The 26,087-nt window shown below is 41.3% G+C and overlaps 1 protein-coding gene across 1 annotated transcript in view; it reads right to left on the reverse strand.

Moving 5' to 3' along the window:
* Ttc8 (tetratricopeptide repeat domain 8) overlaps window positions 1–25,204 on the reverse strand; it is a 51,617-nt gene extending 26,413 nt beyond the window's left edge. Inside the window, exons 1-6 of the mRNA XM_075947945.1 lie at window positions 24,952–25,204; window positions 4,737–4,857; window positions 3,715–3,778; window positions 3,461–3,620; window positions 3,160–3,249; window positions 2,535–2,579 (exon numbers count right to left, since the gene is read on the reverse strand). Coding sequence (XP_075804060.1) covers window positions 2,535–2,579; window positions 3,160–3,249; window positions 3,461–3,620; window positions 3,715–3,778; window positions 4,737–4,857; window positions 24,952–25,065 — 594 coding nt within the window. The 5' untranslated portion in view covers window positions 25,066–25,204. The remainder of the gene's footprint in view (window positions 1–2,534; window positions 2,580–3,159; window positions 3,250–3,460; window positions 3,621–3,714; window positions 3,779–4,736; window positions 4,858–24,951) is intronic.
* Window positions 25,205–26,087: the final 883 nt, after the last annotated feature.

Raw genomic sequence — 26,087 nt, forward strand, 5'->3', positions numbered from 1 at the left:
TTATATTCCTTGTCAGCCATCCCCCAGCCCTAGTTTAAAGTAGTTTATATTTTAGTAACTCGTTAACCCAATGCACAGAAGAATGTCCCCAAACAAGCTCCCCCAGTTCATCTAGTGATTCAAAGAGTTCTACCACAAAAAGTTTTACATTCTGCTCAGCACCACTTGTTTCGAATATATTAAGTCATTATTCATGAACATAATCTTACAAAATTTATAAAAGGAGACTCTGGCTCCCAATAAGATCTGGCATCATTTTCTTGTTCCTGGGATATATTTAAAGGTCATTTTGTGATGCTTTCTTTCTACTAATTTGCTAATTTCTTTTGATGAACTTCCTTCCCTGGTGAGGTTGTTACATGGAATTTAAGCTTTCAAATGCTCGACTCTATTTCTCACATCTGAATACATGTTTCCTAGTGTTTCTGTAATTCCAACATACGTCCTAGAGCAGTAGTTCCCAGTCATCATGAACACTAGCATCGCCTGTGGAGTTCTTAACAACAGCAGTCACCACCTCCCCTGGGGATTCTCATCTTGGAAGTGTAGCATAGACCCACACACCATTGCTACTAAGTTACACAGGTAATTAAGAAAGAGAAGCCCTTTTTGTATTTCTATTTCTAGGTCAATGAGAATATGATTTGCAGATATAAATATAAAGAGCGAAGACTTGGGTCGGCCGGCCTCCCTCTCCGTCCTTGATCTCAGGACTGAAATGGTGGCTGGCATGCTGTGTCACTCAGAATGACATTGGATGAAAAGAGCAGATATTCCCTCAGCAAATGAATTATTCTTCAAAAACCCAAGAGTATAAAGTCAGATGTGATGGCGCACACCTGTAATCCGAGCACTTGGTGGTCAGAGGCAGGAGCGAGAGTCTGAGGTCAGTGTGGGCTACGTAGTGAGATCCTGTTTCAGAAAACAAAAGAGAAAAAAAACCTTCTAAAAACAGATTTGTGACAATTTAATAATTAGAGATTTGCTCATTTGTGAAATGGATTGGATTTGGGGAGCATTACATATCATTCCACTAAAAGGCTCTAGGAGCTGTATAGCAAGTGAAACCACTGGGTTCTGTTTACAGAAACGCATATGGTTTCTTGGTGCGCTAACCTTAGACTCCGCTGCTCCCTATGTGACCACACACTTGACTTCTTCATCACAGGTGAGTCCCACATTCTCTGTATCTGGCCTAGGTTCTTAGATGTATACCTGTACCCTACTCCTTAGGGCATGCAATTGTATCTCCACACAGAGATACAGATTCCCAGAGTCACATCAAACACAAAACTCTTTGAGTCAATTACGCAGCTTCATTATAAACTGGTGAGTCAATCCCAGGTCTGTCAGTAAAGCTATCAATCACCCTCACAGCACCCTAGGTGGCAGCTCTGACTGGTGTCCCTTCCCTTGATGTCCTCAACATGAAGCCCATCATCAAGTTCAGTCATTTCTTTATACTGTCTCTTCAGTGCCCTTGTTTTTGAAGATAAGTCTTATTCAGCGATTGTTCCGGTCTCTTTCGAGATTTCCAATTTCTTTACAGCTCTTTTGCCGCATTTCCAGGAAACCCTGCTCACTCGGTGGATGTTTGCCAGCATCCATCACTGCCTGTCTTCCCTTGGCTCTCCTCAGTCTAGCAATCAACTCTCATTTGTTTGTTTTTCACACAGGTCTTACTCTGTAGCTCCGACTACTCTTAACTCAGGATTCTCCGGATGCGGCCTCTTGCGTGCTGTGACCGCAGGTGTACACCTCCACTCCCAGGGCCAGTTTATGTCAATTTTAGTTTCTACGTTAGAATGGATAGCTCAAAGAAGCAGGTGTGGTATCATATTTTCATTAGCTTGCCCTATACACTGAATTGTGGCTGACACATAGGAAACATAACTGAGGAAAGTATTTTCCTGAACACTCAACATGTGAACATAGTGTTTTTCCTGGACTCATAAGAAATTGGGGAAATTGTTATCTGAGATTATAGAATTGACTTCATTTGACTTAAACAATTTCGTGAGACTTCTCCTCATTTACATATCGGCTTATATAAATTGAGGCAAATTTGGAAAATCAGATGCATATAACCTCAAAATTCATTAGTGAGAAGCTAGCATGAAAAGTGACTCTAGCTAAAGCTAGATAGGAGTAACGTGGGCTCCTTGTGTTATTATTTCTGCTTTTGTGTGTTTGAAATCTGCATGGGAGAGGAGGCAGAAGGCAGCAGAAACGCATGCTAGTAAACTTCTGATAATCTGTGGTCTACAAAAACAATGGACCAGTGGTACTATTAGCATAAAGAAAACATTTTCAGTTATCTTGCCCTTTAACGACAGCTACATAATCTATGAACCAGGAATAAGTCTTATCATGTCTATATTTATACAAATGTCCTCACTGAAACTGAAACTTTCAGTTCCTTGCATTTTTAATGATTCCCCCCTTTTAAGGAAATAAATAGAATATTTCAAAATCTAAAGCTCGAAAGCCTGAAAAATTCCTAGGAAAGAAAATAACAGGAATTCATCACTTACCATCTTAATATCATTTTCATGGTGAAAAATATATTCAAATAAAGCCTGGAAAAGACAAAATGTCAAATATACTCAGTTTTATTTTAATAAAACACTTGTTATTGTTATACGAAAACTCAAAACTTAGTTGACTCAAAGTGCAGGATACTCTAAAGTGCTAGAAATTGGTAAGTAATAAAGGTGACTGCCATTTGTCATAATAATCCATTTTGAAATTCTGCAACTCACAATAAATTTTGTTTTTAATACTGAGAGGCCTAGTTAACTACTAATTAAGCATATATATTTCATCCCTTTGAACATCCTTAAATCATAATACAAGAGTTGAACATTATTTTTCTGAGAACAGTCCAAGCTGAAAAACAAACACATCCAGACAACCTCAAGCTTCACTCTGCAAAGGTGACTCTGCCTCTCTGCTTTCTTTGTTGCAAATTATTGTTGTTAACCAGGGGAGGGACTTCCTATAATAATTACATATGTACTTATTTCTGATCAATTGTACCTAATTCAAGACAAAGAGAATTTTCATATGTTAGACTAACTAAATTCTCCATTTCCTACAAAACCATGTCATCATACTTCTATCATTACTGCATAACTTAGAAGCTTTGGAAGCACATACCTTTGCCAACTTAGGTTTCTGGGAATATTTTGTTAAATTCAGTCTAGATAAATTTATAAATGGTCCATCAGGACTTGTAAGCATGGAAGCCTGTGAGAGTAAAAGACAAGAAGAAGAAATTAAAAACTTTCTCTTGAAACATAAATAGAGTTTCTTCTACATAAATATTATAGTAAATTATAGAAATTATAGAACAACAAGAATTACCTTCAGAATTTCTGTTTAATTCTCCACTGAAATACTAGTGGAACATAAAGTTACTTGAGTAATACAAGGTCCTGGGAGAGCTGACAGAACCTACCGTCCCTAGTCTGACGAACCTTCCAGATGAGCTAGTGATAGGTCGTGCTGTGTAGGCAGTTCTGGGTGTTCTTATGGCCTGCTCCATTGTACCGGGCCTTCCACTCTGTGTGCTAGGCCTAAGGAAACCCGTAATGGGTCTTCCAGCTTGAGTGATTGGCCTGTGGAGATTGACAGCTGTTATAATACAAACAAGATCAATTAAGGAAAGTCTGGTCAGGATTTAGAGACAGAGGGATGAACTAAAATACAGACCTGATAGCTTGACTTGGTCCTCCTGCCTGGTTAGTTCCAGGGAGCTTCAAAGATGTGCCAGGGCCTACAAGATAGGATGGTTATCAACTTATCAATTACTTATGAATTTTTAGATCCACTTAGCAACTTAATTTTCAGACTTATCCTGGCCTGGGAAGAAGAGGGTATGGCAGGAAATGCTTTGAGGAAAGGAGTTTGAGGCTCATCATCAGGGCACGAATACTGTTCTGGTCGGCAGCAAGAACCTGGTAGAGCGGGGCCTAAAACCGAGGCAGACTAAAGTCTCAAGCAATAGCCAGCTTTATTCAGAGCATCACACAGTGTACACTCTGAGGTTAAGACAAATCACATGAGCAAGATGTTCAACCACAAGGACAAGCCCCATGTGGCAAAAACATGTTTTTTCACAGAGGGATATGAACAACGGCAGCTGAAGTAGACTTATTCCTATCCATTACACATGGGAGCAACATGAAAACCCATTCCAAGAACAATTGTGTGTTTTGAAGAAACTGGGGTCATAAGACTCTTGTTTTCTTGGAGTTTTCTCACAAGCACTCAGAATTCTAACATGACTCCATTCTCGAACTGTGTTCTGACAGCTGAGCCCCTGTCACTGATTTGTGCTATCATTCGGTCTGTAAGGTAAGCTTAGTACTAACCCAGTTAACAGAGGCTCAAGGAATTAAGCTAACAGGTCACCCTATTAGCAGAGTTTAAGTCAATGGCTCTGGACTCAAAGGTTAATTATTTTTCACACAAATGTCTACAAATAAAAGATTGTGTCCAGAATTTACATGTGTTAGCAAGTCAATGAGGAAAATAAGATCTTAACAACCAATAAATTACCAACAAACCAACATATATTATGATATTCCTCCAATACCATTTATTTATATTATGACCCTGACTTGGACTCCAAGGCAATCCCATTATATATGTGTTTATATAAAATTCAGAATACACACATGTTCCTCTTCTATACCATATCCTTCCTTTAACTCAACTCAGTAAGTACTTACGTGGGACTTGGGCAATGGCATTTTCATCCAGAATCATCTCTGCAATCCCTTCATGATCCACATCAATTTCATCTATGTACACCATTTCAGTCAGCGCTCGTGCTTTCAAAATCCAAGCTGCCTAAAAAGCATTGAAAAAAACATTCGGTAAAATAACACAGTGCTTGAACTGGCCTTTTGGATACCTTGTTCAGCCTAGATATAGTGAAGAGGACCTTGGTTCTGCCTCAAAGTGATGTGCTAGACTTCGTTGACTCTCTGAGGAGTGGGTAGGAGGAAGGTGGGGGGAGCGGGAAGAAGAAAGAGAGTGGGAACTGGGATTGACTGATATGTAAAATGAGAAGATTGTTTTAAAATAAATTTAAAATTTTAGATAAAAAGTTAGAAATCTCACACAGCTTTGGTAAGAAGCTAGGTGTGTTTTGTTAATGTACTCTGCACTCTACTTCAGGACAATCCGGGACAACATCCAGGAAGTCCTTCTCAGCTTCCAACCCCCAGGCATCCTCTTGTCTTTCTTACAGTTTTCCCTTTAGGTTTCTGGTCTTCTACACATTCCATATTTGACAAATAGTATGATTATCTGAACATGTGTTAGTCCCTGTTCCCCAGAATACAAGCATTTCAACCTTGTCTACTCTTGCATTTTCTAGACTTTTAGGTTTTTATACATAATTGGGTATTCAGGAAATGTTGCTTGATTCGAGCTAAGATCAATTTCTCTGGATTCCAAATCACTGCTTTGTGATCTAGTAGGGAGAACTGGCTGACGAGAACAGAGGATGGAAAAGTAATTAAAGCTCTAGGCTGAAAGCATCATCAGCTTAGTCGGAGCCTGAGAAGGGCATCATGAAGATGTACATACTTAACTTTCTTGCCAAACACATGAAATTGCTTTACTGACAAACTTGACCTTTCTGCCTTTTTTTTCCCCAGAATAAAAGCCAAGGACGATGATGCTCAGTGTCCTTTGCACAATCTGAGAGGAACGCGAGTCTGGAAGTGGTGGCATAGACCTGATTCTACAGTCTACAGGAAAAATAGCAGAAATCTGGGGAGGGACTGGAGCTCACTATACCAGGAGTCTGGCTGTGAGGGAAACAATGAGGCTGCAGGACGTCTGCAAAGTCCCCACACGTACAGAACTTTGCCCACTTGGTCTTTTTATTAAAGCCCTCTTAGATTATACACCCACTATCAGGCTGAGTGGGAAACAAGCTCACAACATGGATCCTACCATTCCTGAACACACCATCAACCAGTGGATTAAACAGCAAAACACACAGCAGTATGTGATTAGGTGACAAGTGTGTGGTAGAAGAAAATGGGTTTTATAGAAAATGGTTGAAAGAAAGGAAGAAAGAACAGCCGAGATTGTAGTGTATGCTTGTAATCCCAGCACTCAGAAGTTCCTCCTTGACTGCACAGCAAGTTCAAGGTCAAACTGTAATACGTAAGTCTGTCTCAAAATAATGATGATTACAATAACAGTGATGAAGGCTTCGGCTCTGAGGTCAGGCAAACCTGTTCACAGCGTGTTTAGAAACACCCAGTAGCTGTGATTGTTGGAATGCTGGTGAAACCGTCTGGACTGAGAGACCAGCCAGAGAGCATGTGTGTCACGGTAAGGTTAGGGGTTTTTATTCTGATAATGAGGAACCAATAAAGCTTCTGGACCATGACTTGGAGTCTAACTTAAATCCTTCTCAACCAATCGTCCCTCCTCTCTCACCTAACCCCCAACCTCTTTCTCTGACAGGGTCTCACAATATAAGCAGGATGTCCTTGAACTCTAGACCCCCTGGTTTAGCCTGAGTGCTGGAATTATAGGCATATACCACCATACTCATATTACATCAAGTTTTTAAAAGTCAAATTTTTATATTTTTAGGCATCATTTACATAATCAGTTATTAAACATCCATGAACATATTTTAACTAGCTTTGAGTTGTTAGCACTATTTCATAGTCCAATCTGTTATGCTTGATATCTAGCTCCCTATTAACCTCTTAAATGTTAAGATGATGTAAATTTTCTTTGCTGAGATAATCAAAGCAAGGGAAGTGAATCCATGATTCTCCCTGCCCTGAGTAAATAGATAACTACATCAAAAGTCCAGTAGGAACATCTATTTTTCACTCTCTATGCTTTTTAATACTTAAGTCTTAAGAAATGGAAGCAATGATATGAAAATTTGATATTAAAAGATCTGTAGAGACTGGAGACTGCTCAGTGGGTAAAATGCATGCTGTGCAAGCATGAGAGAGGCCTGGTGTTCAGGTCCTCAGCACGCATGTAATGCATATCTGCAATCTCTGCACTGGACGGTGGAGCTAAGAGGCAGGAAAGAACTACAAGTTCTTAGGAAGCTAACCTGTTATAAGCAGTGGCAAACAAGAGACCCTGTCTTAAACACATGGTCCTCTGATATCCACACATGTGCTGTGGCATTCACATGCTCACACATACACATATACACACACACACACACACACACACACACACACACACACAGATATCTCATACATACACACATACACATCATGCATTCATTTACATATATACACAAATCATACACACACATACACACACACAAAAAAAACGATCTTTTAGAGATCTGAAATAAAACATACATTGCTGCTTAGTTTTTGTGAACTTGATACAAACTAAGATGAGGGAACATCACTTGAAAACTTGTCCCATCAAACTGGCCTGCAGGCAAGTCAGCGAGGCATTTTCTTGTGTGATGATTGATGTGGGAAGGTTCAAAGCACTGTGGGTGGTGCCACCCTTGGGCAGTGGTCCTGGGCTGTATAAGAAAGCAGGCTGAGCAGGCCTTTGAGAGAAACTTGGAAAGCAGCACTCCCCCAAGGCCTCTGCATCTGTTCCCACCTTGGCTTCCCCCTCAAAGACAGACTGGGACATGCCATAGTAAATCTTTCTCCCCAAGTTGCTTTTGTCTTTGGTATTAATCACAGCAATAAGACTCTAACTAGGAAGTTGGAACCAGGAACATGGGGTGCTGCGGTGATGGATCTGACCAAGTGGATTTTATGCCTTGGATAGTCTTCTGGGTAGGATTGTGAAAGCTTTTGGAACTCTGGGTCAGAAAAACCACTGAGTTCTCAGCACTTATTGGGCTATTCTGCAGGAGGCTGGAAGATAATGCTGACGGAAACACAGATAATGAAGGCCTGGCTCATGAAATTTTAGAGAGAAGTTTGAGAGTCAGTTCAAATATTCTATTGGGCTGTTTGTGTGATGCATTTGGATTTTAAAAAAAATCTAGGGAACTGAAAAATTAGTTTTATTGGGATTATCTGGGACTGAAAAATCAGTTGCGATTAATAAGAGAAGAGCATCCCTGAGGTGAACTCTTCTGGGAAATACTTCCTCAGGGTCAGACACAGAAGCTGTGGTCCACGGAGGGCAAGGGTTGCAGCTCAAGCTGGCAGCCACGCTTGGCAATGTGTAGGAGTCTCACACATGGTACACACTTTAAAAGCATAAGGGAGTCATGGAGAGTATCTGAGGGCTGCTACTGTGTGGCAGGGTTGGAGTCTCCTTGAATAAAGTCAGTAGGGGCCACTGGTGAAGGCGCAGCCTCAATTGCAGTGGAAACCCCGGCATGTTGGAGATGTCAAGATCACGGACGAGAGTCAGCCTGCTCCCAAGACCATCGGAGCCCAGATCATGAGTGAATCCTAGGCGGTGTACAATAAGTGTACGAGTTTGGTTTCACTTTAATCTTACTGTTACTGTGTCCTGATTCCTCCCTCTTAGAATAAAAAGTAGTTTAAGATAAAATAAACCCTTTCCTCCCCACATTGCATTTGGTCATAGTGGTTACCACAGCAACAGAAACCAAACTAGAGCACATACTTAAATCATTATTCGATTTAAAATTTCATCAGTGTTTCAGAAAAATTAATCTTCCTGATTTTTCTTCTGTCCTAACAAAAAATGACCTTGAAAATCACATGTTACTGCTGGATTACACATCAGAGTACTTAGGAAAAAAAAAAACACTACTCCTGGCAATGTGAGCAATTCTTGGGATTTTAATGAAAACAGCAGATGGGGCTTTGGCTCAAAAAAAATTATTTTTTGGAAATAAGCCAAATATGTTTTACAGTTCTAAAGTCCTCTGCATATTAAAATAAAAGAAACATGATCAAATATACACAGGAATCTCTAATTTTCCCTTAAATATGAAAAAACTACAAGTTTGTTTTATGTGTTATGTTCAACTGAATAACTGCAGTCATCCAGCTTAAAAACCAACCAGGCACTTATGCAAGTGACTATATTTATATTACAAGGTCTATAGAATCAATAATGCTAAAAAGATGCTTAGGACATTTTATAAAGAAGAACAGTTTTTCCCAACCTAAATGAGTAATCACCATGCTAATTTACTTGCCTGAACATCTCTTTTGCAGTTCCTATCAATTCTTTGATAATTCTACACAATGAATGATCAATTCTTTGATCATCCCACACACTGCATTATCAATTCTTTGATCATCCCACACAATGCATTTTGATCGTATTCACTTTCTTGACCAACTCATCCCAGGCCCCACAACCTTCCCAACTTGATGGCCTCTTCTTTTTTTCCTTTCCTTTCTTAAAACCCATCAACGCTTTTCTGTGCTGGATGGGGGCCCTTCACTGAGCACAGTCAACCTGGCAGGGGTCACCCAAGTCACTCACTCCTGAGATGTCTAAAGCATACCCTTGAGGCACAGACCTGCCAGCTTAAGGTTAATCTAATTTCATTTATGAAATAAAAACTCAATTAGCTGAGAAAATATGCTTTAATTATTCTGTTCCTTTTGATAAGTAATTCAAGGCCAACAGGTTAAGCCATGTGAGAAATAATTTCTGATTATTAGGACAAATCAACCAAGAAAATCATCTTTCTGATATGATTTGAACATCATAAAAAAAACTGGCAGAGAGTCAGGCAGTGATGGCGCACACCTTTAATCCCAGCACTTGGAATGCAGAGGCAGGCAGATCTCTGAATTCACGGCCTGTCTCGTCTACAAAGCAAGTTCCAGGATAGACAGAGCTGTTATACAGAGAAACTCTGTCTCAAAACAAAAACTAAAACTAAAACAAAAAGCAAAAAACCTGGTAGAGATACTTGACAGTCTGCCTGTAAAATGAAATTCTAGGCACAATATATTAAGTTGTCCCTGTGAGGCTTTTAGGGTTTGGTGATGGAATCTCCAATGCTCATGTATAGATGACAGTCTCCAGTTGGTGGCACTATTGAGAGATGACAAGGGTACCAATCTCAGCAATAGATTTCTCTGCTGATTCCCTCATAGCAGGACTATTAGGGGTGGGGCACAGGTCTAGCTGGAAGAAATGGGAGGCCTGGGGCCTGCCTTTGTAGGGCCTTTCCTGTCCTTTCACTCTCTCTGAACCCTGCCACCATGCCCTTCTGTCTCACCACAGGCTCCAAACCAACAGCCACCAACCACAGAGGCCCCTATAATAATCAGGAGGCAAATCAAACCTTTCTCTTTTAAGTTGTTTTTGGTAGGTTTTTTTTTTCTTTTTGTCTCAGTGGCAAAGAGCAAGCATAAGTCTCATTTCTTTTCAAGTTGTAAACAACATGAAAATATGAATGAGGTCAGCCTTGGTCCTTTTTACATCATTACCTGGTGATAATTGAATCTACAGAAACAAAAATAGAAACTGTTACTACATATAAGGCTTCTTGAAACTTCTTGCTAGTCTGAAACGTTTAAATACCACAGGCAGCTTTCAGTCATGTCTACATGCAAATTCCTAATGCCTCAGTTTAATTTTAATAAAAACCTTCCAGATGACTAAGAGCAAAACTATACTCATTTATTTGGAAACACATTACATTTCTGATTAGATCTGTCTTGAAATAACTAGATGTATAGTTTATAAAATATAATCTTCAGCCTATACAGAGCTCAGAATCGCATTTGGGCCATTTTCCAGTGTTGGTCTAATACAGAGGTCTCCATTAGAATACCTCTCGACTTGTTTTCCACTCTGAAAGACTGGATCACTAGCAGAAGTACCTTGAGTGAAGTTCAAATCACTCTCTTAGATGCTGCTGCTAGCGCTGTATCTCACGTGGCAGGGCAAGCATGGAGTAACGTTTAAGCTCTCCGATTTACTAGTCTCTGTATCTCTTCTCCTCTTCTCAGAGTCAATAGAAAGCCTTCTGGACAAAAAGTTTCACTGGTCAAGTACTATCCTCCATAGCTAGATCCAAACGAAACCTCTTCTCTTCCAGAGACGCCTTCTGACTCTTGTTTCTTACCCCGTTAGCAGTTCTCTAGACGTCATCTCTAACCAGCAGCCATGGCAATCTGGCCACTATCCCTTCCTCCCTCTCTCCCTCTCCCTTTCTTCCTTCTTCACTGGGACAGCTTTGTCCTCCCTGTTTAGAGCTACCAGGTCAGTTAGAAGCAAGCAGGGTGGGACTACTGGATTCAAAATCTCTGCTGCCCATCACAGTTCTGCAGATTCTTGTGCCTCTGCCCACAGCCTGGCTCCCTCCTAAGTCTGATTCCTTTTACCACCATGGGGTTGTTTTTTTTTCCATCATTCTACTCAATCTTGGCAACTGCTACAACCCCACATCTTAATAAGCAGGTCACATTGGTTCTACAAGGCTATTAAATAAAAGCTTTAGAAAAATGAAAGTTTATTTATGCACTAAAGAACAGAACAGCTGGTAGACGCAGCTAAGTTTCTAATACTATGAGCAGATACACAGAGCATTTTTTAATCTTCAGTAGCAAATAAGCAACAGCAACTAAGCTATTCTTTAATGTTTGCAGCTAAACCTTTACCTGAGACACTGGCAAATCGGGAGCTGGTTCCTGGAAAGCATGAAAGGTTGTAAACATTTTAAGACATGCAATTTCTGAAATCAAAAGATCTTAGTGAATACGTATTCAATGACAGTTTAAATACTGCATGTGTGCATGTGTAGTGTATACATGTGTATGTACAAGGTGGGTTCCTTGGCCCTGAGTATATGCATGCAGAGGAGAGAGGCTAACTTTGGGGATCTTCCTGATTTCCTCTCCATCCACTTTTTCTGAGACAAGGTCTCTCACTCAACTTAGAGCTCGTAAGTCAGCTAGAGTGGCTGACCAACAAGCCTTGAGATCCACCTATCTCTGCTCCCCACCCCAGTGCTGGGCTCACCTCCACACACTGCAAGTCTTTCTGCGCACGGTGACTATCTGAACACAGGTCCTCATGCTCACAGAGCATGTTCTTTACTCATGTCCCAGACTGGAAATAGAAATTGCAATCTTTTTCCAGAAGTACTCTCAAAAACAACATACACAGAAAATTCCTGTTTTTTTTTTTATCAGAAAGTTCTGCTTATCCAGAATAAAGAGAAAATGTAGCTCAATTACTTGTTTAAAGAAGTCAATAAAAGGCCCATGACACAGCCCAGTGGGTAAAGGCATTTGCCACCGAGCCTGAGGACCTAAGTTTGATTTAAATCCAGAACCCACATGATGGAAGAACAGAATTGACTCCCAAAAGTTGTTCTCTTGCTACCACCTAAACTACTCCTTCACACACACACATACACACACACACACACATACACACACACACTTTAAAAAGCCAATACAAAAGGAAAGCAGAAGTAATAATTTAAAAACAATTATTTCAATAAACTTTATTCATGAAAAATGACTCAATAACTATGAAAATTAGAGTAATTTTAAACTATACCAAGGAACTATTTTCTTGCCTCCAAAAGCAAGACATTTAGACTTTAATCACTCATGGGACAGAAGGAAAATCCAGATAATATAAACCTTTGATTCCATATAACCATGATAAGATTAGTGGCTGATAGTAAGAAATTAATTCTAACTACAATGTTCTTGTAGAAATGTTTATAAAGACTACATAGTATATATTATATTAGTGCTGGGTGTTGATAAATGTGGCATCTAAATCTTTTCTTTCCAACTTAAATAGGAAACCATCCGTCAATCAGATCTTACAACAGACATCTACACTTCCATGTCTAGGCAGCAGCAGCCAAACACGTCATCTATGCCACACTTTAGTGGAGAAAATGCTAAGAAACAGAAAGATCCTTGCTCTCTCTAATGCTACGATCTGAAAGGAACACTGTGGATATATTACATACATTATCTGCACAAGCAAAGGGCAAGCTGTGGATAGATATATGAATTCTTTAGCATGGTTCATGACAGGGACACGAGAGGAAAAGGCTGAGCCAGGCTGGACAATGAACACCCCAAAGGACTGAATTTAGAGAGGATCTTACAATGTACTAAATAAACCAAACACAAAACAGCAGCTGGAGAGCATAGAGCAACTACAAGTTCACAATGTAGTGCATGTAAGGAGGATCTAAAAGCAGCACGAATTTCCTAAGCACGGCTCATACTTCAGCAGTGTGAGACAGAGGGGAGGAGATGGCAGATCCCGGAAACACACCTTTCTATTCTTTCTTATGTACGTGTGGCAATCTCATTCGGATGTCATAACAACAATCTACACAACTCAAGAATACGAATCGAGAAATATCATCCGGAGATAACAAAACAGAGAATGAAAACAGATTTAAAGACAGTAATCCATTCAAGGTCATAGTGCTGACTAATTTAGATGGGTACCTTGACTGAACTAAGAAATACCTAGGGCATTAAGGAAGCACACCTTTGGGTGAATCTGTGAGAATGTCTCTAGAAAGATTTAGCCTAGGAGAGAGGACACATACTAATGTAGGCAGCACCATCATGGGATGGTACCACTGCCTTAAGGACCAGCATCCAGCAGCTCAGGGTTTGAGGGAGAGTCACGGAGTCGGCGAATTCATCACTCAGCTTGAATTTTCTATCTGAGGGAGTGAAAATTCTGGGGTTGCTGGTGGTGCGATGGGGGGCAAAACTTAACTCTCTGGGGCTGGCGAAAAGGGAAACACACACACACACACACACACACACACACACACACACCTCCAACATGGCAGGACCTCACCCAGGGTGCTGATGAATGGCAAGCTTTCAGTAGGTCAGAGAAAGTGAAGAGGAGTTGCAGAGCAGGAAAACCACTGGACAAACAGACACACGGGGACTTTTCTAAGGGCCAAAGCTTAGTTCTTTGTTTTAGTCTTCTTTCTGTCGCTTGTTCCACTCTATTCTTCTGGTGTTTTCCTTCTGTCTCTCTTGACGTCTTCCTCCTAACTTTCCTTCTACAGCTTTACTGGGGTTTTCCTTCTCTCGTCTCTTTATTTTTTCCCTCCTTATAGCATATATACCCCAGCAAAATCTTTCAAACAGTATAAAAATTACAATGTGAATTTCAAGTGAATTTCAAATGAATACAAGTAAAACACAGCATTCTTCCATATCCCTTACATGATTAAACTTTTACATACTACAGATGAAAAACAAATTGTCCCAAGAACCCACATATATTCATGTCCAAGCAACTTGTTATAGATTAACAGAGTGTAAGCAAGCAAGGTATTTTTCTCAGCCAGTTCTTTTACTGGCAGGCTGCATTTTATGGTTACAAAGAAAGAATAAATTATTTTATTAGTTATCTCAAAAGGTAATCTTTTTTTTTCAAGACAGGGTTTTTCTGTAGCTTTGGAGCCTGTCCTGGAACTACCTTTTGTAGACCAGGCTGGCCTCGAACTCATAGAAATCCATCTGTCTCTGTATCCCGAGTGCTTGATTAAAGGCGTGTGCCACCACCACCCGACTCAAAAGGTAATCTTATAAAAAAAAAAAAACTTTCATTAGATTCTTTTAAAAGTTTTTTTTAATATATATATATCAAGTCAGCTCTATTTTAAATCCCCAGGGTGGATATCTACTCATCAGCAGTTTTTATACCAGGAAGCTGAGGGCAGAAATGGGCACTAGGAATTAATCATCATCCTATCCTAGCAGGAAAGATACGTCAGCCAGCTTTAGTCAGGCTGCCATTGCTCTTGTATCTTGACCTCAATGAGTCCTCACTCAACTACTAAAAGTATGCCTTCAAATTGCTTTCCAAGATTTTATTTTTACCTCAAAGTCATTAACAAAAATATCTTAGCCTAACCTTAAGTCATTGTTTAAGGCTTTGTTTTAGCTATGAAACACATCTCTCAACATTAAGATTAAAAGAACTTGAGCTAGCCGGGCAACGGTGGCGCACGCCTTTAATCCCAGCACTCGGGAGGCAGAGGCAGGCGGATCTCTGTAAGTTCGAGACCAGCCTGGTCTACAGAGCTAGTTCCAGGACAGGCTCCAAAGCCACAGAGAAACCCTGTCTCGAAAAACCAAAAAAAAATAAAAAATAAAAAATAAAAAAAATAATAAAAGAACTTGAGCTAAGAGCTTCTGGGACTCAATTGTTTCTCTTAATCGTTGACCCAAACCATAATCTATACGGCTCCTCAAGAGAAACTAGCTGTGTGATTTTCCTTGTTCCTATTTTCTATCCTCTGCAGCCACTGTTTAACAGGGGTGAGGATAACACTTTAAACAATACAATTTAGGAGGAAAGCATCTTTGTAATCCACAGGTAAAAATGTCCAGTAGAGCGGGATATTTCCATGAGATAATCAGACTACATCAAGGTTCATTCACAACAAGCCAGATACCAGAGAAAAATGGCAGCGGCAAACATGTAAAGGCACCGCAGTAGCAGGAGACATTCTGGGGCTAAAGCCCCTGGGGGCCTTGCCTATCCTGAGATTCACCCATCAGTGCTTTGCTTCCTAGTAGGCCGATCCCCTGAAGTCAACTGCCACCTGCTACTCCTCTGACATGGCCACCAGCAGGATGGGGTCCAAGGCTGATTGCAAGGGGAAAGGGAGAAAGGCAGCTGAGCACTGGCTGTCCTTTCTCCACTCCCTCTTTAGCGCCACAGCCCATGCATAACCCCTGCCTTCTCTGCTACAGTGGGCTGCGCTCCTCTGCACCATGCACCGAAACAGACTCCTCCCTTCCTTAAGTTGCTCTGGTTAATGTTTGGCTACAGCAAAGAGAGGAGTAACTAACACAGTTATACAAATGTGTGTGAACCAAGAGCACATTTTGTCAGCTTATTGAAAATTTAAATTTTCTTAAAAGCCAGAAATAATAAGGCATGCCAAAGTAAAAAGTAAAGTTTAGATGCAAGGCTGGATTACATCTCAGTGGTATAAGGTATGTTAGTATGCAACCCTGGATCCATAATCTCTAGTACCTCAAAAAGTGAAAAACCAAATTAAGTTTAGAATATCTGTAAGACAGGACCAATATAGAATTAAATGGGTAAGGTGGTTTGAAAAGAAAACACCCTCCAAAGGGAGTAGCACTATTAGGAGATGTGGCATTACTGGAGTAGGTGTGGACTTGTTGGAGGAAGTGTGTCACTGTGGAAGGGGGCTTTAAGATCTCATATATGCTAAAGATAACACTCAGTGTCCCAGTTTGCTTCCTGTTGCCTCCCGATCAAGATGTAGGACTCTAGAGCTCCAGCACTAAGTCTGCCTTCATGCCACCAGGATGACAATGGACTGAACCTCTGAACTGTAAGCCGCCCAGTTAAACGCTTTCCTTTAAAAGAGTTGCTGAGGTCATGGAGTCTCCACAGCAGCTGAAATCCTCACTGAGACAGTGGGAAAGATCAACAACAAAGATCAAAGGCGATTGCAAACGATGTTTGAAAAGGAAGAGCAAACAACTAAAGGAACAGAAATCTCTAACAAAGCTTTTGCCTGGTGTTCCTTATTCTACCAACAGGAGTTAGATTCCTCCAGTGTCCCAAACAGAAGCCACCAACTCATCCTCACTGGGTTCTATTTATTGATGAAGGTCTTTGCGATCCCTCTATCCTGTTTTTCCATCTATCCCTTGAGATACATATGTGTAACTGTGCAGGAGAGGAGCAGGCAGGAAAACAAGATGTCAGAGAAGAAAATGAGAGGCCCAGAGGGTGGGGAGGACAGAGTAGGGGGCCGGTTATGTGGGTGAAAATGTGTATGGAAAACAGAGGCAAGGCCTAAAAGGGTGTGAGACAGAGAACATGTTCATTCCGCATCCTGTTCCTGGCAGTTCTGGCACCCACCAAGATGCTGCAAACACTCTACAGGGGAATATGCAAAATTAAATAAACTACAACATAATGTGCTAGGTGCTGTAGTTATGGAGTGAACACATTTCAGAGAACTCAGGTGGAGGGGAAAGAGGTAGGGCAGAAAACATAGGAAATGAGAAGGAAGTCCGAGGAGGGGGAGATTTGTCTGGATCTCTTAAACAACAAGGGTTCACATAACTCCTTGGCATATAGGTATAGTACCATTTTCACTACGAGTGAGATCAAGGTGTGGAGGCAGTGTTTAAGCCTAGACGCCCTGAGCTGAGAGCATTCCCTATGCTAAGTATGTGAGATGATATCAAGAGAGGAAAACTGACCACCACAAGATACAGACAAAGGGCAGGCATGTGTCATTTGATATCAAGGGAGGAAAACTGACCACATGATACAGACAAAGGGCAGGCATGTGTCATTTGAAGGCCCATCAGGAGCACAACCATGAGAGAAAAGAATTTTTCATTTCAATTAAACATTTTAATTTAAGGCTAAATTTTAATTTAAAATTATTTTAATTTAAAATTAGGGCAATACTTTAATTAGAAAACACTGCAGCCTTTAACTTGGAGTCTGTCTAAATTATATTTTCTGTGTGATTAAATTCATTCCTCTATATATTTTGGAAATCAGCCTTCTGTCAGATACGATAGTGACAAAGCTCTTTTCCCATTCTGTAGGCTGCCATTTTGTCCTATTCATGGTGTCCTTTGCCCTACAGAAGCTTTTTAGTCTCATGGGGTCATATTTATTAATTGTCAAACTTGGTACCTGAGCTATTCAGGTGTTCTGTTCAGGAAGCTGTCTCTTATGCCAATGTGCCCAAGGCTATTTCCCACTTTTCCTTCTATCAGGTTCAGTGTATATGAATTTATGTTGTGGACTTTGATCCATTTGGACTTGAGTTTTTGTGCATGATGATAGATATAGATCTACTTGTATTTTTCTACATGCTGACATCCAGTTAAAACAGCACCATTTGAAGAAACTTTTTTCCCCATTGTATAATTTTGACTTCTTTGCCAAATATCAGGTCAAGAAACTAGAAATCAAAAACCAAATAACCCAATTTAAAAAATGGGGTACAGATCTAAACAGAGAATTCTCAACAGAGGAATCTCAAATGGTCAAGAAACACTTAAACAAATGCTCAACGTCCTTAGCACCCAGGGAAATGCAAATAAAAATGACGCTAAGATTCTATCTTACACCTGTCAGAATGGGTAAGATCAAAAACACAAGTGACGGAGAGTTCATGCTGGTGAGTTCAAACTTGCACAGATGCTTTGGAAATCAGTGTGTGGTTTCTCAGAAAACTGGAAATCAATCTACCTCAAGATCCAGCTATACCACTCTTGGGCATATACCCAAAAGATGCTCAATCATACCACAAAGATACTTTCTCAACTATGTTCATAACAGCTTTATTGACAATAGCCAGAGCCCAGAAACAACCTAGATGCCCCTTAACCAAAGAATGGATAATGAAAATGTGGTACATTTACACGATGGAGTATTATTACTCAGCTGTTAAAAACAATGACATCATGAAATTTGAAGGCAAATGAACAGAACTTGGAAAAAATCGTCCTGAGGGAGGCAACCCAGACCCAGAAAGACCAACAGTATTGATGCCTAGCCCAATTGTCATCAGAGAGGCTTCGTCAGCAGCTGATAGAAACAGATGCAGAGACCTAAAGCCAAATATTAGGCCCAGCTCAAGGAATCCTGCTGAAGAGATAGGGAAGGATTGTACAAACCAGAGGGGTCAAGGTCTTCACAAGAAAACCCACAGAATGAACTAACCTGGGCTCAAAGGGGCTCACAAAGACTGAACTAATAACCAGGAAGTCTTCATGGGACTGACCTAGGCGCTCTGGTTATATGTGACAGTTGTCTAGCTTGGTCTTCTAGTGAGACTCCTAACAGTGGGAGAAGGGGCTGTCTTTGACTCTGATGGATTTTGGGACTCTATTCTTCATATTGCCTTGCCCAGCTGTAATATAAGGGGAGGCACTTAGTTTTACTGCAACTTAATATGCTGTGTTTTGTGGATATCTATGGAAGGCCTGCTCTTTTCTGAATAGAAATGGAGGAGAAGAAGAACTGGGGTGGGTAGAGGGGAGGCAGAGGAGAGGAGGGAAGAGAAAGCCTACATGACAATACAGGGAATGCACAGCTGACAGACCAATAGACAGACCCACAGGAAGTGTGTACATCCACATGAAATAACCCATTTTGCAGAGCTGCAAGAACACTTGTCTTTCGGAAAAGTCGCTGTCATATCTGTGGAAACCTGTGAAGACATGATTCTTCCATTCAAAATGGGATTCATTCCCAAAACACCTCAGCAGTGTGCCTTCTGCAGGGCAACAGAATGACCTTGCTCCATTCCCCCACACCATGAGGCCTTACAGCAACAACAGGCAAATTTGTTCTTTGTTCTAACAGGCAAATTTACAGAGCCAGTCCCACAAAATTACCTGCTAACAGACCACATAGAAATTTCTATAGAAGACAGGCACTGAGCAAGAAGGCAGCATGCCCTGCCTTTGCTAACAAACAAATCTGGACGTGCCCCAAGCTGGTTATCACCAAAGAGATTAGAAGAGGAGACTGGATGAATCCAGGATTCAGAGATGGTTTGTAACTTTATCTAATGGTTTGGAATGTCAGCTACTTCCCCTTGGATGCTGGCTCTTCCCTGGGTCGGGTCACCTGTTCCAGAGTACAGCTTTGTCAGGTTCTACCTGCCCTTTTTGTGATTTTGATATGCATATTATCATTGTTCTTGCCTATGGAATTTTCCAACTATGTCTGTAAAAACTAGAAACCTCGTGGAGATCAGCTCTTACTCTTATTCTTCTCCAGCAGTTTGCCTCTGTGACAGATTAAAGTGATGGTCAACTTGACAGAAGCACCTAGGAGACACATTTTCTGGACGAGTCTATGAGGGATTTTCCAGATTAAGTAAATTGAGAGGTAGGAAGACCCATCCTAAATACTGTTGGCACCACTCCACGGTCTGGGGTCCTGAGCTGAATACAAAGAAAGAAGCGGGTTGGCAAATGAGCATTTACTACTTTCAGCTTTCTCAGTAAGAAGCAAAGTGATTTGTTAGCCTTCTGCTCCGGCCACCCTGCGCTCCCCACCGCAGTGGACTGTATCTCCTAAGACTGTAAACCAAGAAAAACACTTCCTCCTTTAAATGGCTTCTTGTAGTGGTATTTTGGTCACAGCAACTAGGAAAGTACACACAGTCTCTTCCTTCCTCCCTGAGGGATGTTTCTCTTACGCCCTTGTTATTCCTTCAGGGAACTGAATCTCCAGATATTTCTGAACACAACTTCCTAATTATCACCAACACTTACTCCGGCTAATGAGCCTGCCCAGATCTAAAACTGCAGCACTGTCATTCAGAATTTAGTCATAGCAGCAAGGAGAAGCCTGTAAGGCAACAAAGATGGGTGGGTTTCAAAAGGCTAGGAGGTCAAGTGACCAAGCAGCCATGTGGCAATGCAATCTGTATAATCCGGGAGGACAGAAACCCAGGCAACCAAGTGTCTGGCACGTACAGATGAAACCAAAGGATGAAGCCTCCATGGCCCCAAAGAGGAAACAAATTAGGTAATTGGACAGAAAGACAAACTGGGGCGGGGGTGGGAGCGAGAGCTGTACCATCAAATCATTGCACTACTCACTCACCGAAGACAACTTGTTTCCTATCTTTCATCTTCCAATCATTTGCCTTCCTCTTTGTAATATCTGTCTGTGTAAGGGGAGACTCAGGGCAGGAGAGGAAAAAGTGAACACACCAAATATTTCCGCCTTCAGAAAGCTACCCTATTCAAGAACAGAGTGTCTTCTTTTAAACCCCACTGCCTATCCGAGTTCCATGCTGTAGGGAACGTGTCGTTACAGAGGGCCTCTACATTCAGCACTGTCTTGAAGGCCATTAATCTGACATATGGAACACAAAGAACAGTAATCAGATTAGGCCACTAATCAGGATGATCAACAGGAGCCTGGGAAGCCAGCCCTCCCTCTAGGTCACACTGCTCTGCCAGGTGGCTTTGTGTCTCCTCCTTTCACATCTAATCACTTCTTGCCACATTTTTAGTCACAATTAAAACAAAAGACAGGGCTCCTCGCTGTAATTGCTCATCTTTTGTTTTTCTAATGGGAGAAAACTATGATAAATGAACCCACTATCTCTCTGGCTTTACTCTTAGGAGACCCAACTTTCCTATCCTCCAAGCTCAGGGATCCTGGCTTCTGTCTCTCACTGTTAATCATACTGTTTCTGGGGAAAAGAATTCACAAGCCATGCTCTCTTAGAATGCTTCTCCATTACCAAAACCACATATCTTATATTCACCCCACTCTTGGCCCTTCCGTAGCCAAATAAAACAAGAAACATGTTGTTCCTGGTCTGGATGCTTCTGTGGGAAGCCCAACTGCCCTGACTTATCCTAACTTTGGCTAGAATTAAAAATAAATAAAATCTGATGTCCTACTAAAAATGCAAGGCACTAAGGATTCTTGATGGTGCTATTTCACAGGTGTCCCATGTGCAATGAAAGCAGATGAGAGGAAGCAACTCAGTGGTGGAGCATTTGCCTGGCATGCACAAGGTTCTAGGCTCAATTCCTAGACCTATGAGAAGAAAAAATGAGTCAGATGAAATAGAGACAGGCTTCATCCAATAGGTCCACATATGAAGACATATGTTATCTTTTGATGCTCCCTGGCCCAGCTTACACGAGTAAGAAATATCAAATCACTTTACCAAAGTTCCTTCATCTATATGGAATAAAAATAAAGAAATCCAAGGTGAAAAAAATTACTTTTGAAAACAAAAGTTCTTACCTGTATTTGAGGAGAGAGAAAAGCAGGGGCCAAAATGAACCCACTGGCATAGAAAAGAAGCATTTGCATTTCTTTGTCCCACTATGTGTCTGGGAACTGCTCCAAAGAAACTCATTCACACCAAAATCAGCCCAGGAATGGCAATTAAAATAAACCAAAAGGATTCTGAAAGGAGGAAGTTCAAGAAATGCTAGTGTTTTGTCAGGTTGACATAGCTAGCATCATTTGAGAGAACCATGAGAGAGTGAGTAGGTGTGGCTTGTGGGCAAACCTCTGGGTCATTTTTTTTCCTTTGGGAGGTGGTGAGAATTAATGACTGATAATTAATGATTGACCCAGATCACTGTGAGCACTACTAACTCTAGGGAATCTAAGAAAGTAGGCTGGAAAAGCCATGAGGACGAGCAATCCGGTAAACAGCGATCTCCATGCTCTCTGCTTCAGTTCCTGCCTGGAGTTACTGCCCACGTGAGCCAAACAGACCCCTCCCCTCCCCAGTTTGCTTTTGGTCACAGTGCTCTATCACAGCAATGGAATCCCTAACTAAGACATATTTACCCAAACTGAGTATAACTCTTGCTCATATCAACAAATTACAAAGGACAACTCCTCTGTGGTATAAACTATGTATCACATTATGAAGTCTGATCACAAATCCACAAAAAATAGACTGATGTAATAAGCTAGAACCTAATAAGATCTCTCTCCGCGATGATCTTAGCCATGCTAATCACCCAGCAGCACCTACAGCAGCATCTCCAGTGGGATCCCATGTCTGTTTTCTTTATCATCAACACCATCATCATCATCATGAAACCACACGTTCACAAAACAATCTCAGACTGGGGGTAAGACATAATGAGATCAATACAAGAGACCACACTAAGACCCTTTATCTTCTTTAGCTGAAAATATGAGACTGTAAACAAAGCACTTACTTTGTTTTCTCTTTTTTCCTGGAAAAAAAAATCTTTCCTGACCATAATAAAAGCACCACTTCTGTGGCTGTTGGTTTTCCCAAACAGTATCTTTGTCAAACAATGGAGGAAATTTGTCCTCCCCTTTCCCTTCTGGTCAAATAAGTTTTATTATTTGGCTAAATTACCTTAAGACTAATCAGAGCTTTTAATCCAACCACATAGATGTGTCAAAATCCTACACCAGCTAAAATCTTGGGAGTAGAGAGAAGGCATGTGAGAAAAAATATACTGGGAAAAGTTTAGTGGCAACCTAAAGGGCTTGTTTTGCTAGCTTTGTACTTTTGGACACACTTCTGTGTCCTGGATCATGAGATGGGGAAAAATAATTCCAAGCCCTAAAGTAGCTGAGGATTAAATGAGGTAGCACAATAAAATTCTCAAAACCAAATCTGTTGTTTTTATTACCTACTTTACAAGGTTATTTTAAGTATTAGAAAATTATTTACTTTATAGAACTTATGCTTGCGAAATCATAAGTAGTCTATAGATGGTCATTGAAATGAACACAAAGAGTCCTGACACAAAATCTAGCACAAATAAAATTTCAGCTCACAGGTGTAGTACTGAATGTCACTATGATCTCAAGCTCATAGGGCCTTACCCATTAATAAGAACACTTTTGCTAACAATATCTACTCCAAATAATAAGAAGTACATTTGTCCTAAGGACAAAAAAAAATCAGTACTCAAGTAAGTTTCTAAATAAATAAATTTCTAAGTAAATAAAATTTGGCAAAAATCAGCTTTATTTTCTTCTGAACTATTCAGGGCCTTTTGGGCACATCTGAAATCTCTAAGAAGGGCATGTCTATCTTTCACTGGCATTAATGAGGAAACTTCCAGCCAACAGCTCTTGGGAATCCTGTTTGTGGAAACCACCCCAACTCAATGGAAACAACACGGAAAGTTCTTGAGACACTTTGTGCCCAGAACAATGTCTGATACATCAAAACTTCTTAACAAACTTCCCTCATAACAAAGGTAACAAGATCTTATATTATCTCATTGTTTCCAAACTTTTGCCAGAAATGTCTTTTGCAGCATTTGTAGGACTAACGGGCCAAGAGACACTCTTGGAAAAAGACTTGTTTACAGACACACAGCCCTTTAATGAGGTGAGTACCAAGACCAGAAGCTCATTTAGCATCACCACTGTTGGGCAGGCCAGATGCAATCACTAGGTTACTTCCATCCATTTGCTCAGAGAGTAGCAGAGCCCAGAAACAGCCTTCACACTCGGATCCCTGCGTTTCTAACTCCCCACCTTTCCCTAGCAATGCCACGAGAGGAAAAACAGGGGAATCAGAACTGTATAGGTGCACTCTGCATGTACTTGAAGCACTGCCAAACTGCCACGATTCTACTACTAACCTCTCATTTTTCTTCCTCTTCCAGGAGCCATTTGCTCAATGGCGTTGTACCTCTCCGTTTTTATTACCCTTTCCGTTTAGCATACACAACATGACTACACTGTTACTTCCTTTCTAAAGGCAGGTTCTTACCTCACCAGGCCAGCCTTGAACTCTCTACTTAGCGGAGGATTACTTTGAACTACTTTGCCTCTACCTCCCAAGAACGGGGAGTACACAAGTGCACTCTCACGCTGGACTGTTAAATTTCCCTTGAATCAACACTATCATTTTCTCTTAGAGGGATTCTATCTTTCCCTCCTACAAGTATAGTTTCTCCTGCCCAGGTAGTTTCTTTAGAAATAAATATATCTTGTATCTTATCTCAAGTCAAACTCATGAGTCAGAAACAAAAGCTCCTTGACACTTGGACGGACATTGAGGCAGGAAGATCGCACGCTTCATCTGAACCAAAAGATAGCTGTGTTTAAAGGGGGCAGCGTCTCAGATCTTTGTTCGCATACGTCTTTCCTTTTTAGAAACCAACGAAGTAAGGAGTCTGACCAGTGAATGACCAATGAATTATCAAAGCTTCTCACAAACTTAACAGAGTCGCTTTAAATGTAACTAACTCTGGAAAGGGGGTGTTGTGGTTTACAGCAGGAGCTGTCAAGGCACAGAACTCAGGATCTCCGGAGATGTAAAGGCCAGGGACCCGCCGTCCAGGACTCCAAAGAGTCTTGCTTTGGGTGCCTCTGCGGACCACACAGGTAACTTCGCTTAGGGCCCTCCTCCCAGGGCTACCCCAGGGGACACAGGGATCCCCCAGAGCCCACGGCCATAGCAAGAGAATTCACCGACTGCCTAGGGTCAGCAGGTACCTGGTCATAAGGGGATTTCTCCAGCATCTGCGTGCATAGATCGGCGCAGAGCTGGAACTTCCTGCGCCTAAAATAGCTCCAGGCCCGGAGCAGAGGCTCCATCTCCGAACCCATGGTGGGCCGGACAACGCTCCAGTGCCAGGGGTCCGGGGCCCACGGCCCGGAGTAGGGAGGGCGGGGTCCAGGAGCGCGAGCGGGAGGATTCGGGCTCTGCCTGGCAACGCGGCGGGGCCTGGCCTGAAAGGTGTCCACAGTGCGCCTGAAAACAGGGGAAAGAAAAGCCGCCGTGAGCCGACCTCATCCAGAGAGTTTGCGCAGAACTGGCTGAAAAAAATTATGTACTCTTTTAAAGACAACAGCTTTCACTAATTTTGAAAAGCCACCACTTCTTCAAACAAAACAAAAACAAAAACAGGAAATGACTTAGACAGCTTGTCTGGGGGCCTCCGTGCATACAAGAGATGCAGTTGCCTAGCAACCGCCCCGCTGCTTTCCCCAGTAAAGGCAAAAACTACCTAAATTGACCCGGGTTGTGCCCCCCTACTTCACTCATTCCTACTGCGCTCATATTTCTGACTCTAGAAACATAAATGAGGAAACAGCTTTTCCTCTACCCTAAAAAGAAAAAGAAAAAGAAAAAAACAAATGAAAAAAACAAAATACCTCCAGTAGTTTTCCGTCTAACTCCGCCTCAGTGTTGAAATTGTAGGGGAGCTGAGAGATTGCTTGGTCCAATCCATTCATTTTAGAGATGAGAAACTGAGATAGACTCCAAAAAGAGAAATTAATTGCCTAAAGTTGCCCGGATTTAGAAAGCTGTATGATGTCAGGGTGTTGATTTTGAATTCTAAATCTACGGATTGATAGCATTTCCTCCAAAGTAGATAATTATGGAAAAGGGAATTTGATTTTTCGATTTTGTTTGATTTCTTTTGGTATCAGGGTCTTGCTATGTATCTTTGGCTAGCCCCCAGTTCAGCCTCCCCCGTGTGGAGGTAACAGACATTTGACACACGTTACAGCAAAAGAACTTTTGAAACACTATCTTCGGGCACATGTGTCATCTGCCGAACGTTTTTGTGCACAATATTTTCCCCCCTGCTGAAGACTGAGTCCAGGTTTTTGGCATGTGCTAG

Source organism: Microtus pennsylvanicus, chromosome 14, assembly GCF_037038515.1.
Source record: "Microtus pennsylvanicus isolate mMicPen1 chromosome 14, mMicPen1.hap1, whole genome shotgun sequence".
NCBI lineage: Eukaryota > Metazoa > Chordata > Mammalia > Rodentia > Cricetidae > Microtus > Microtus pennsylvanicus.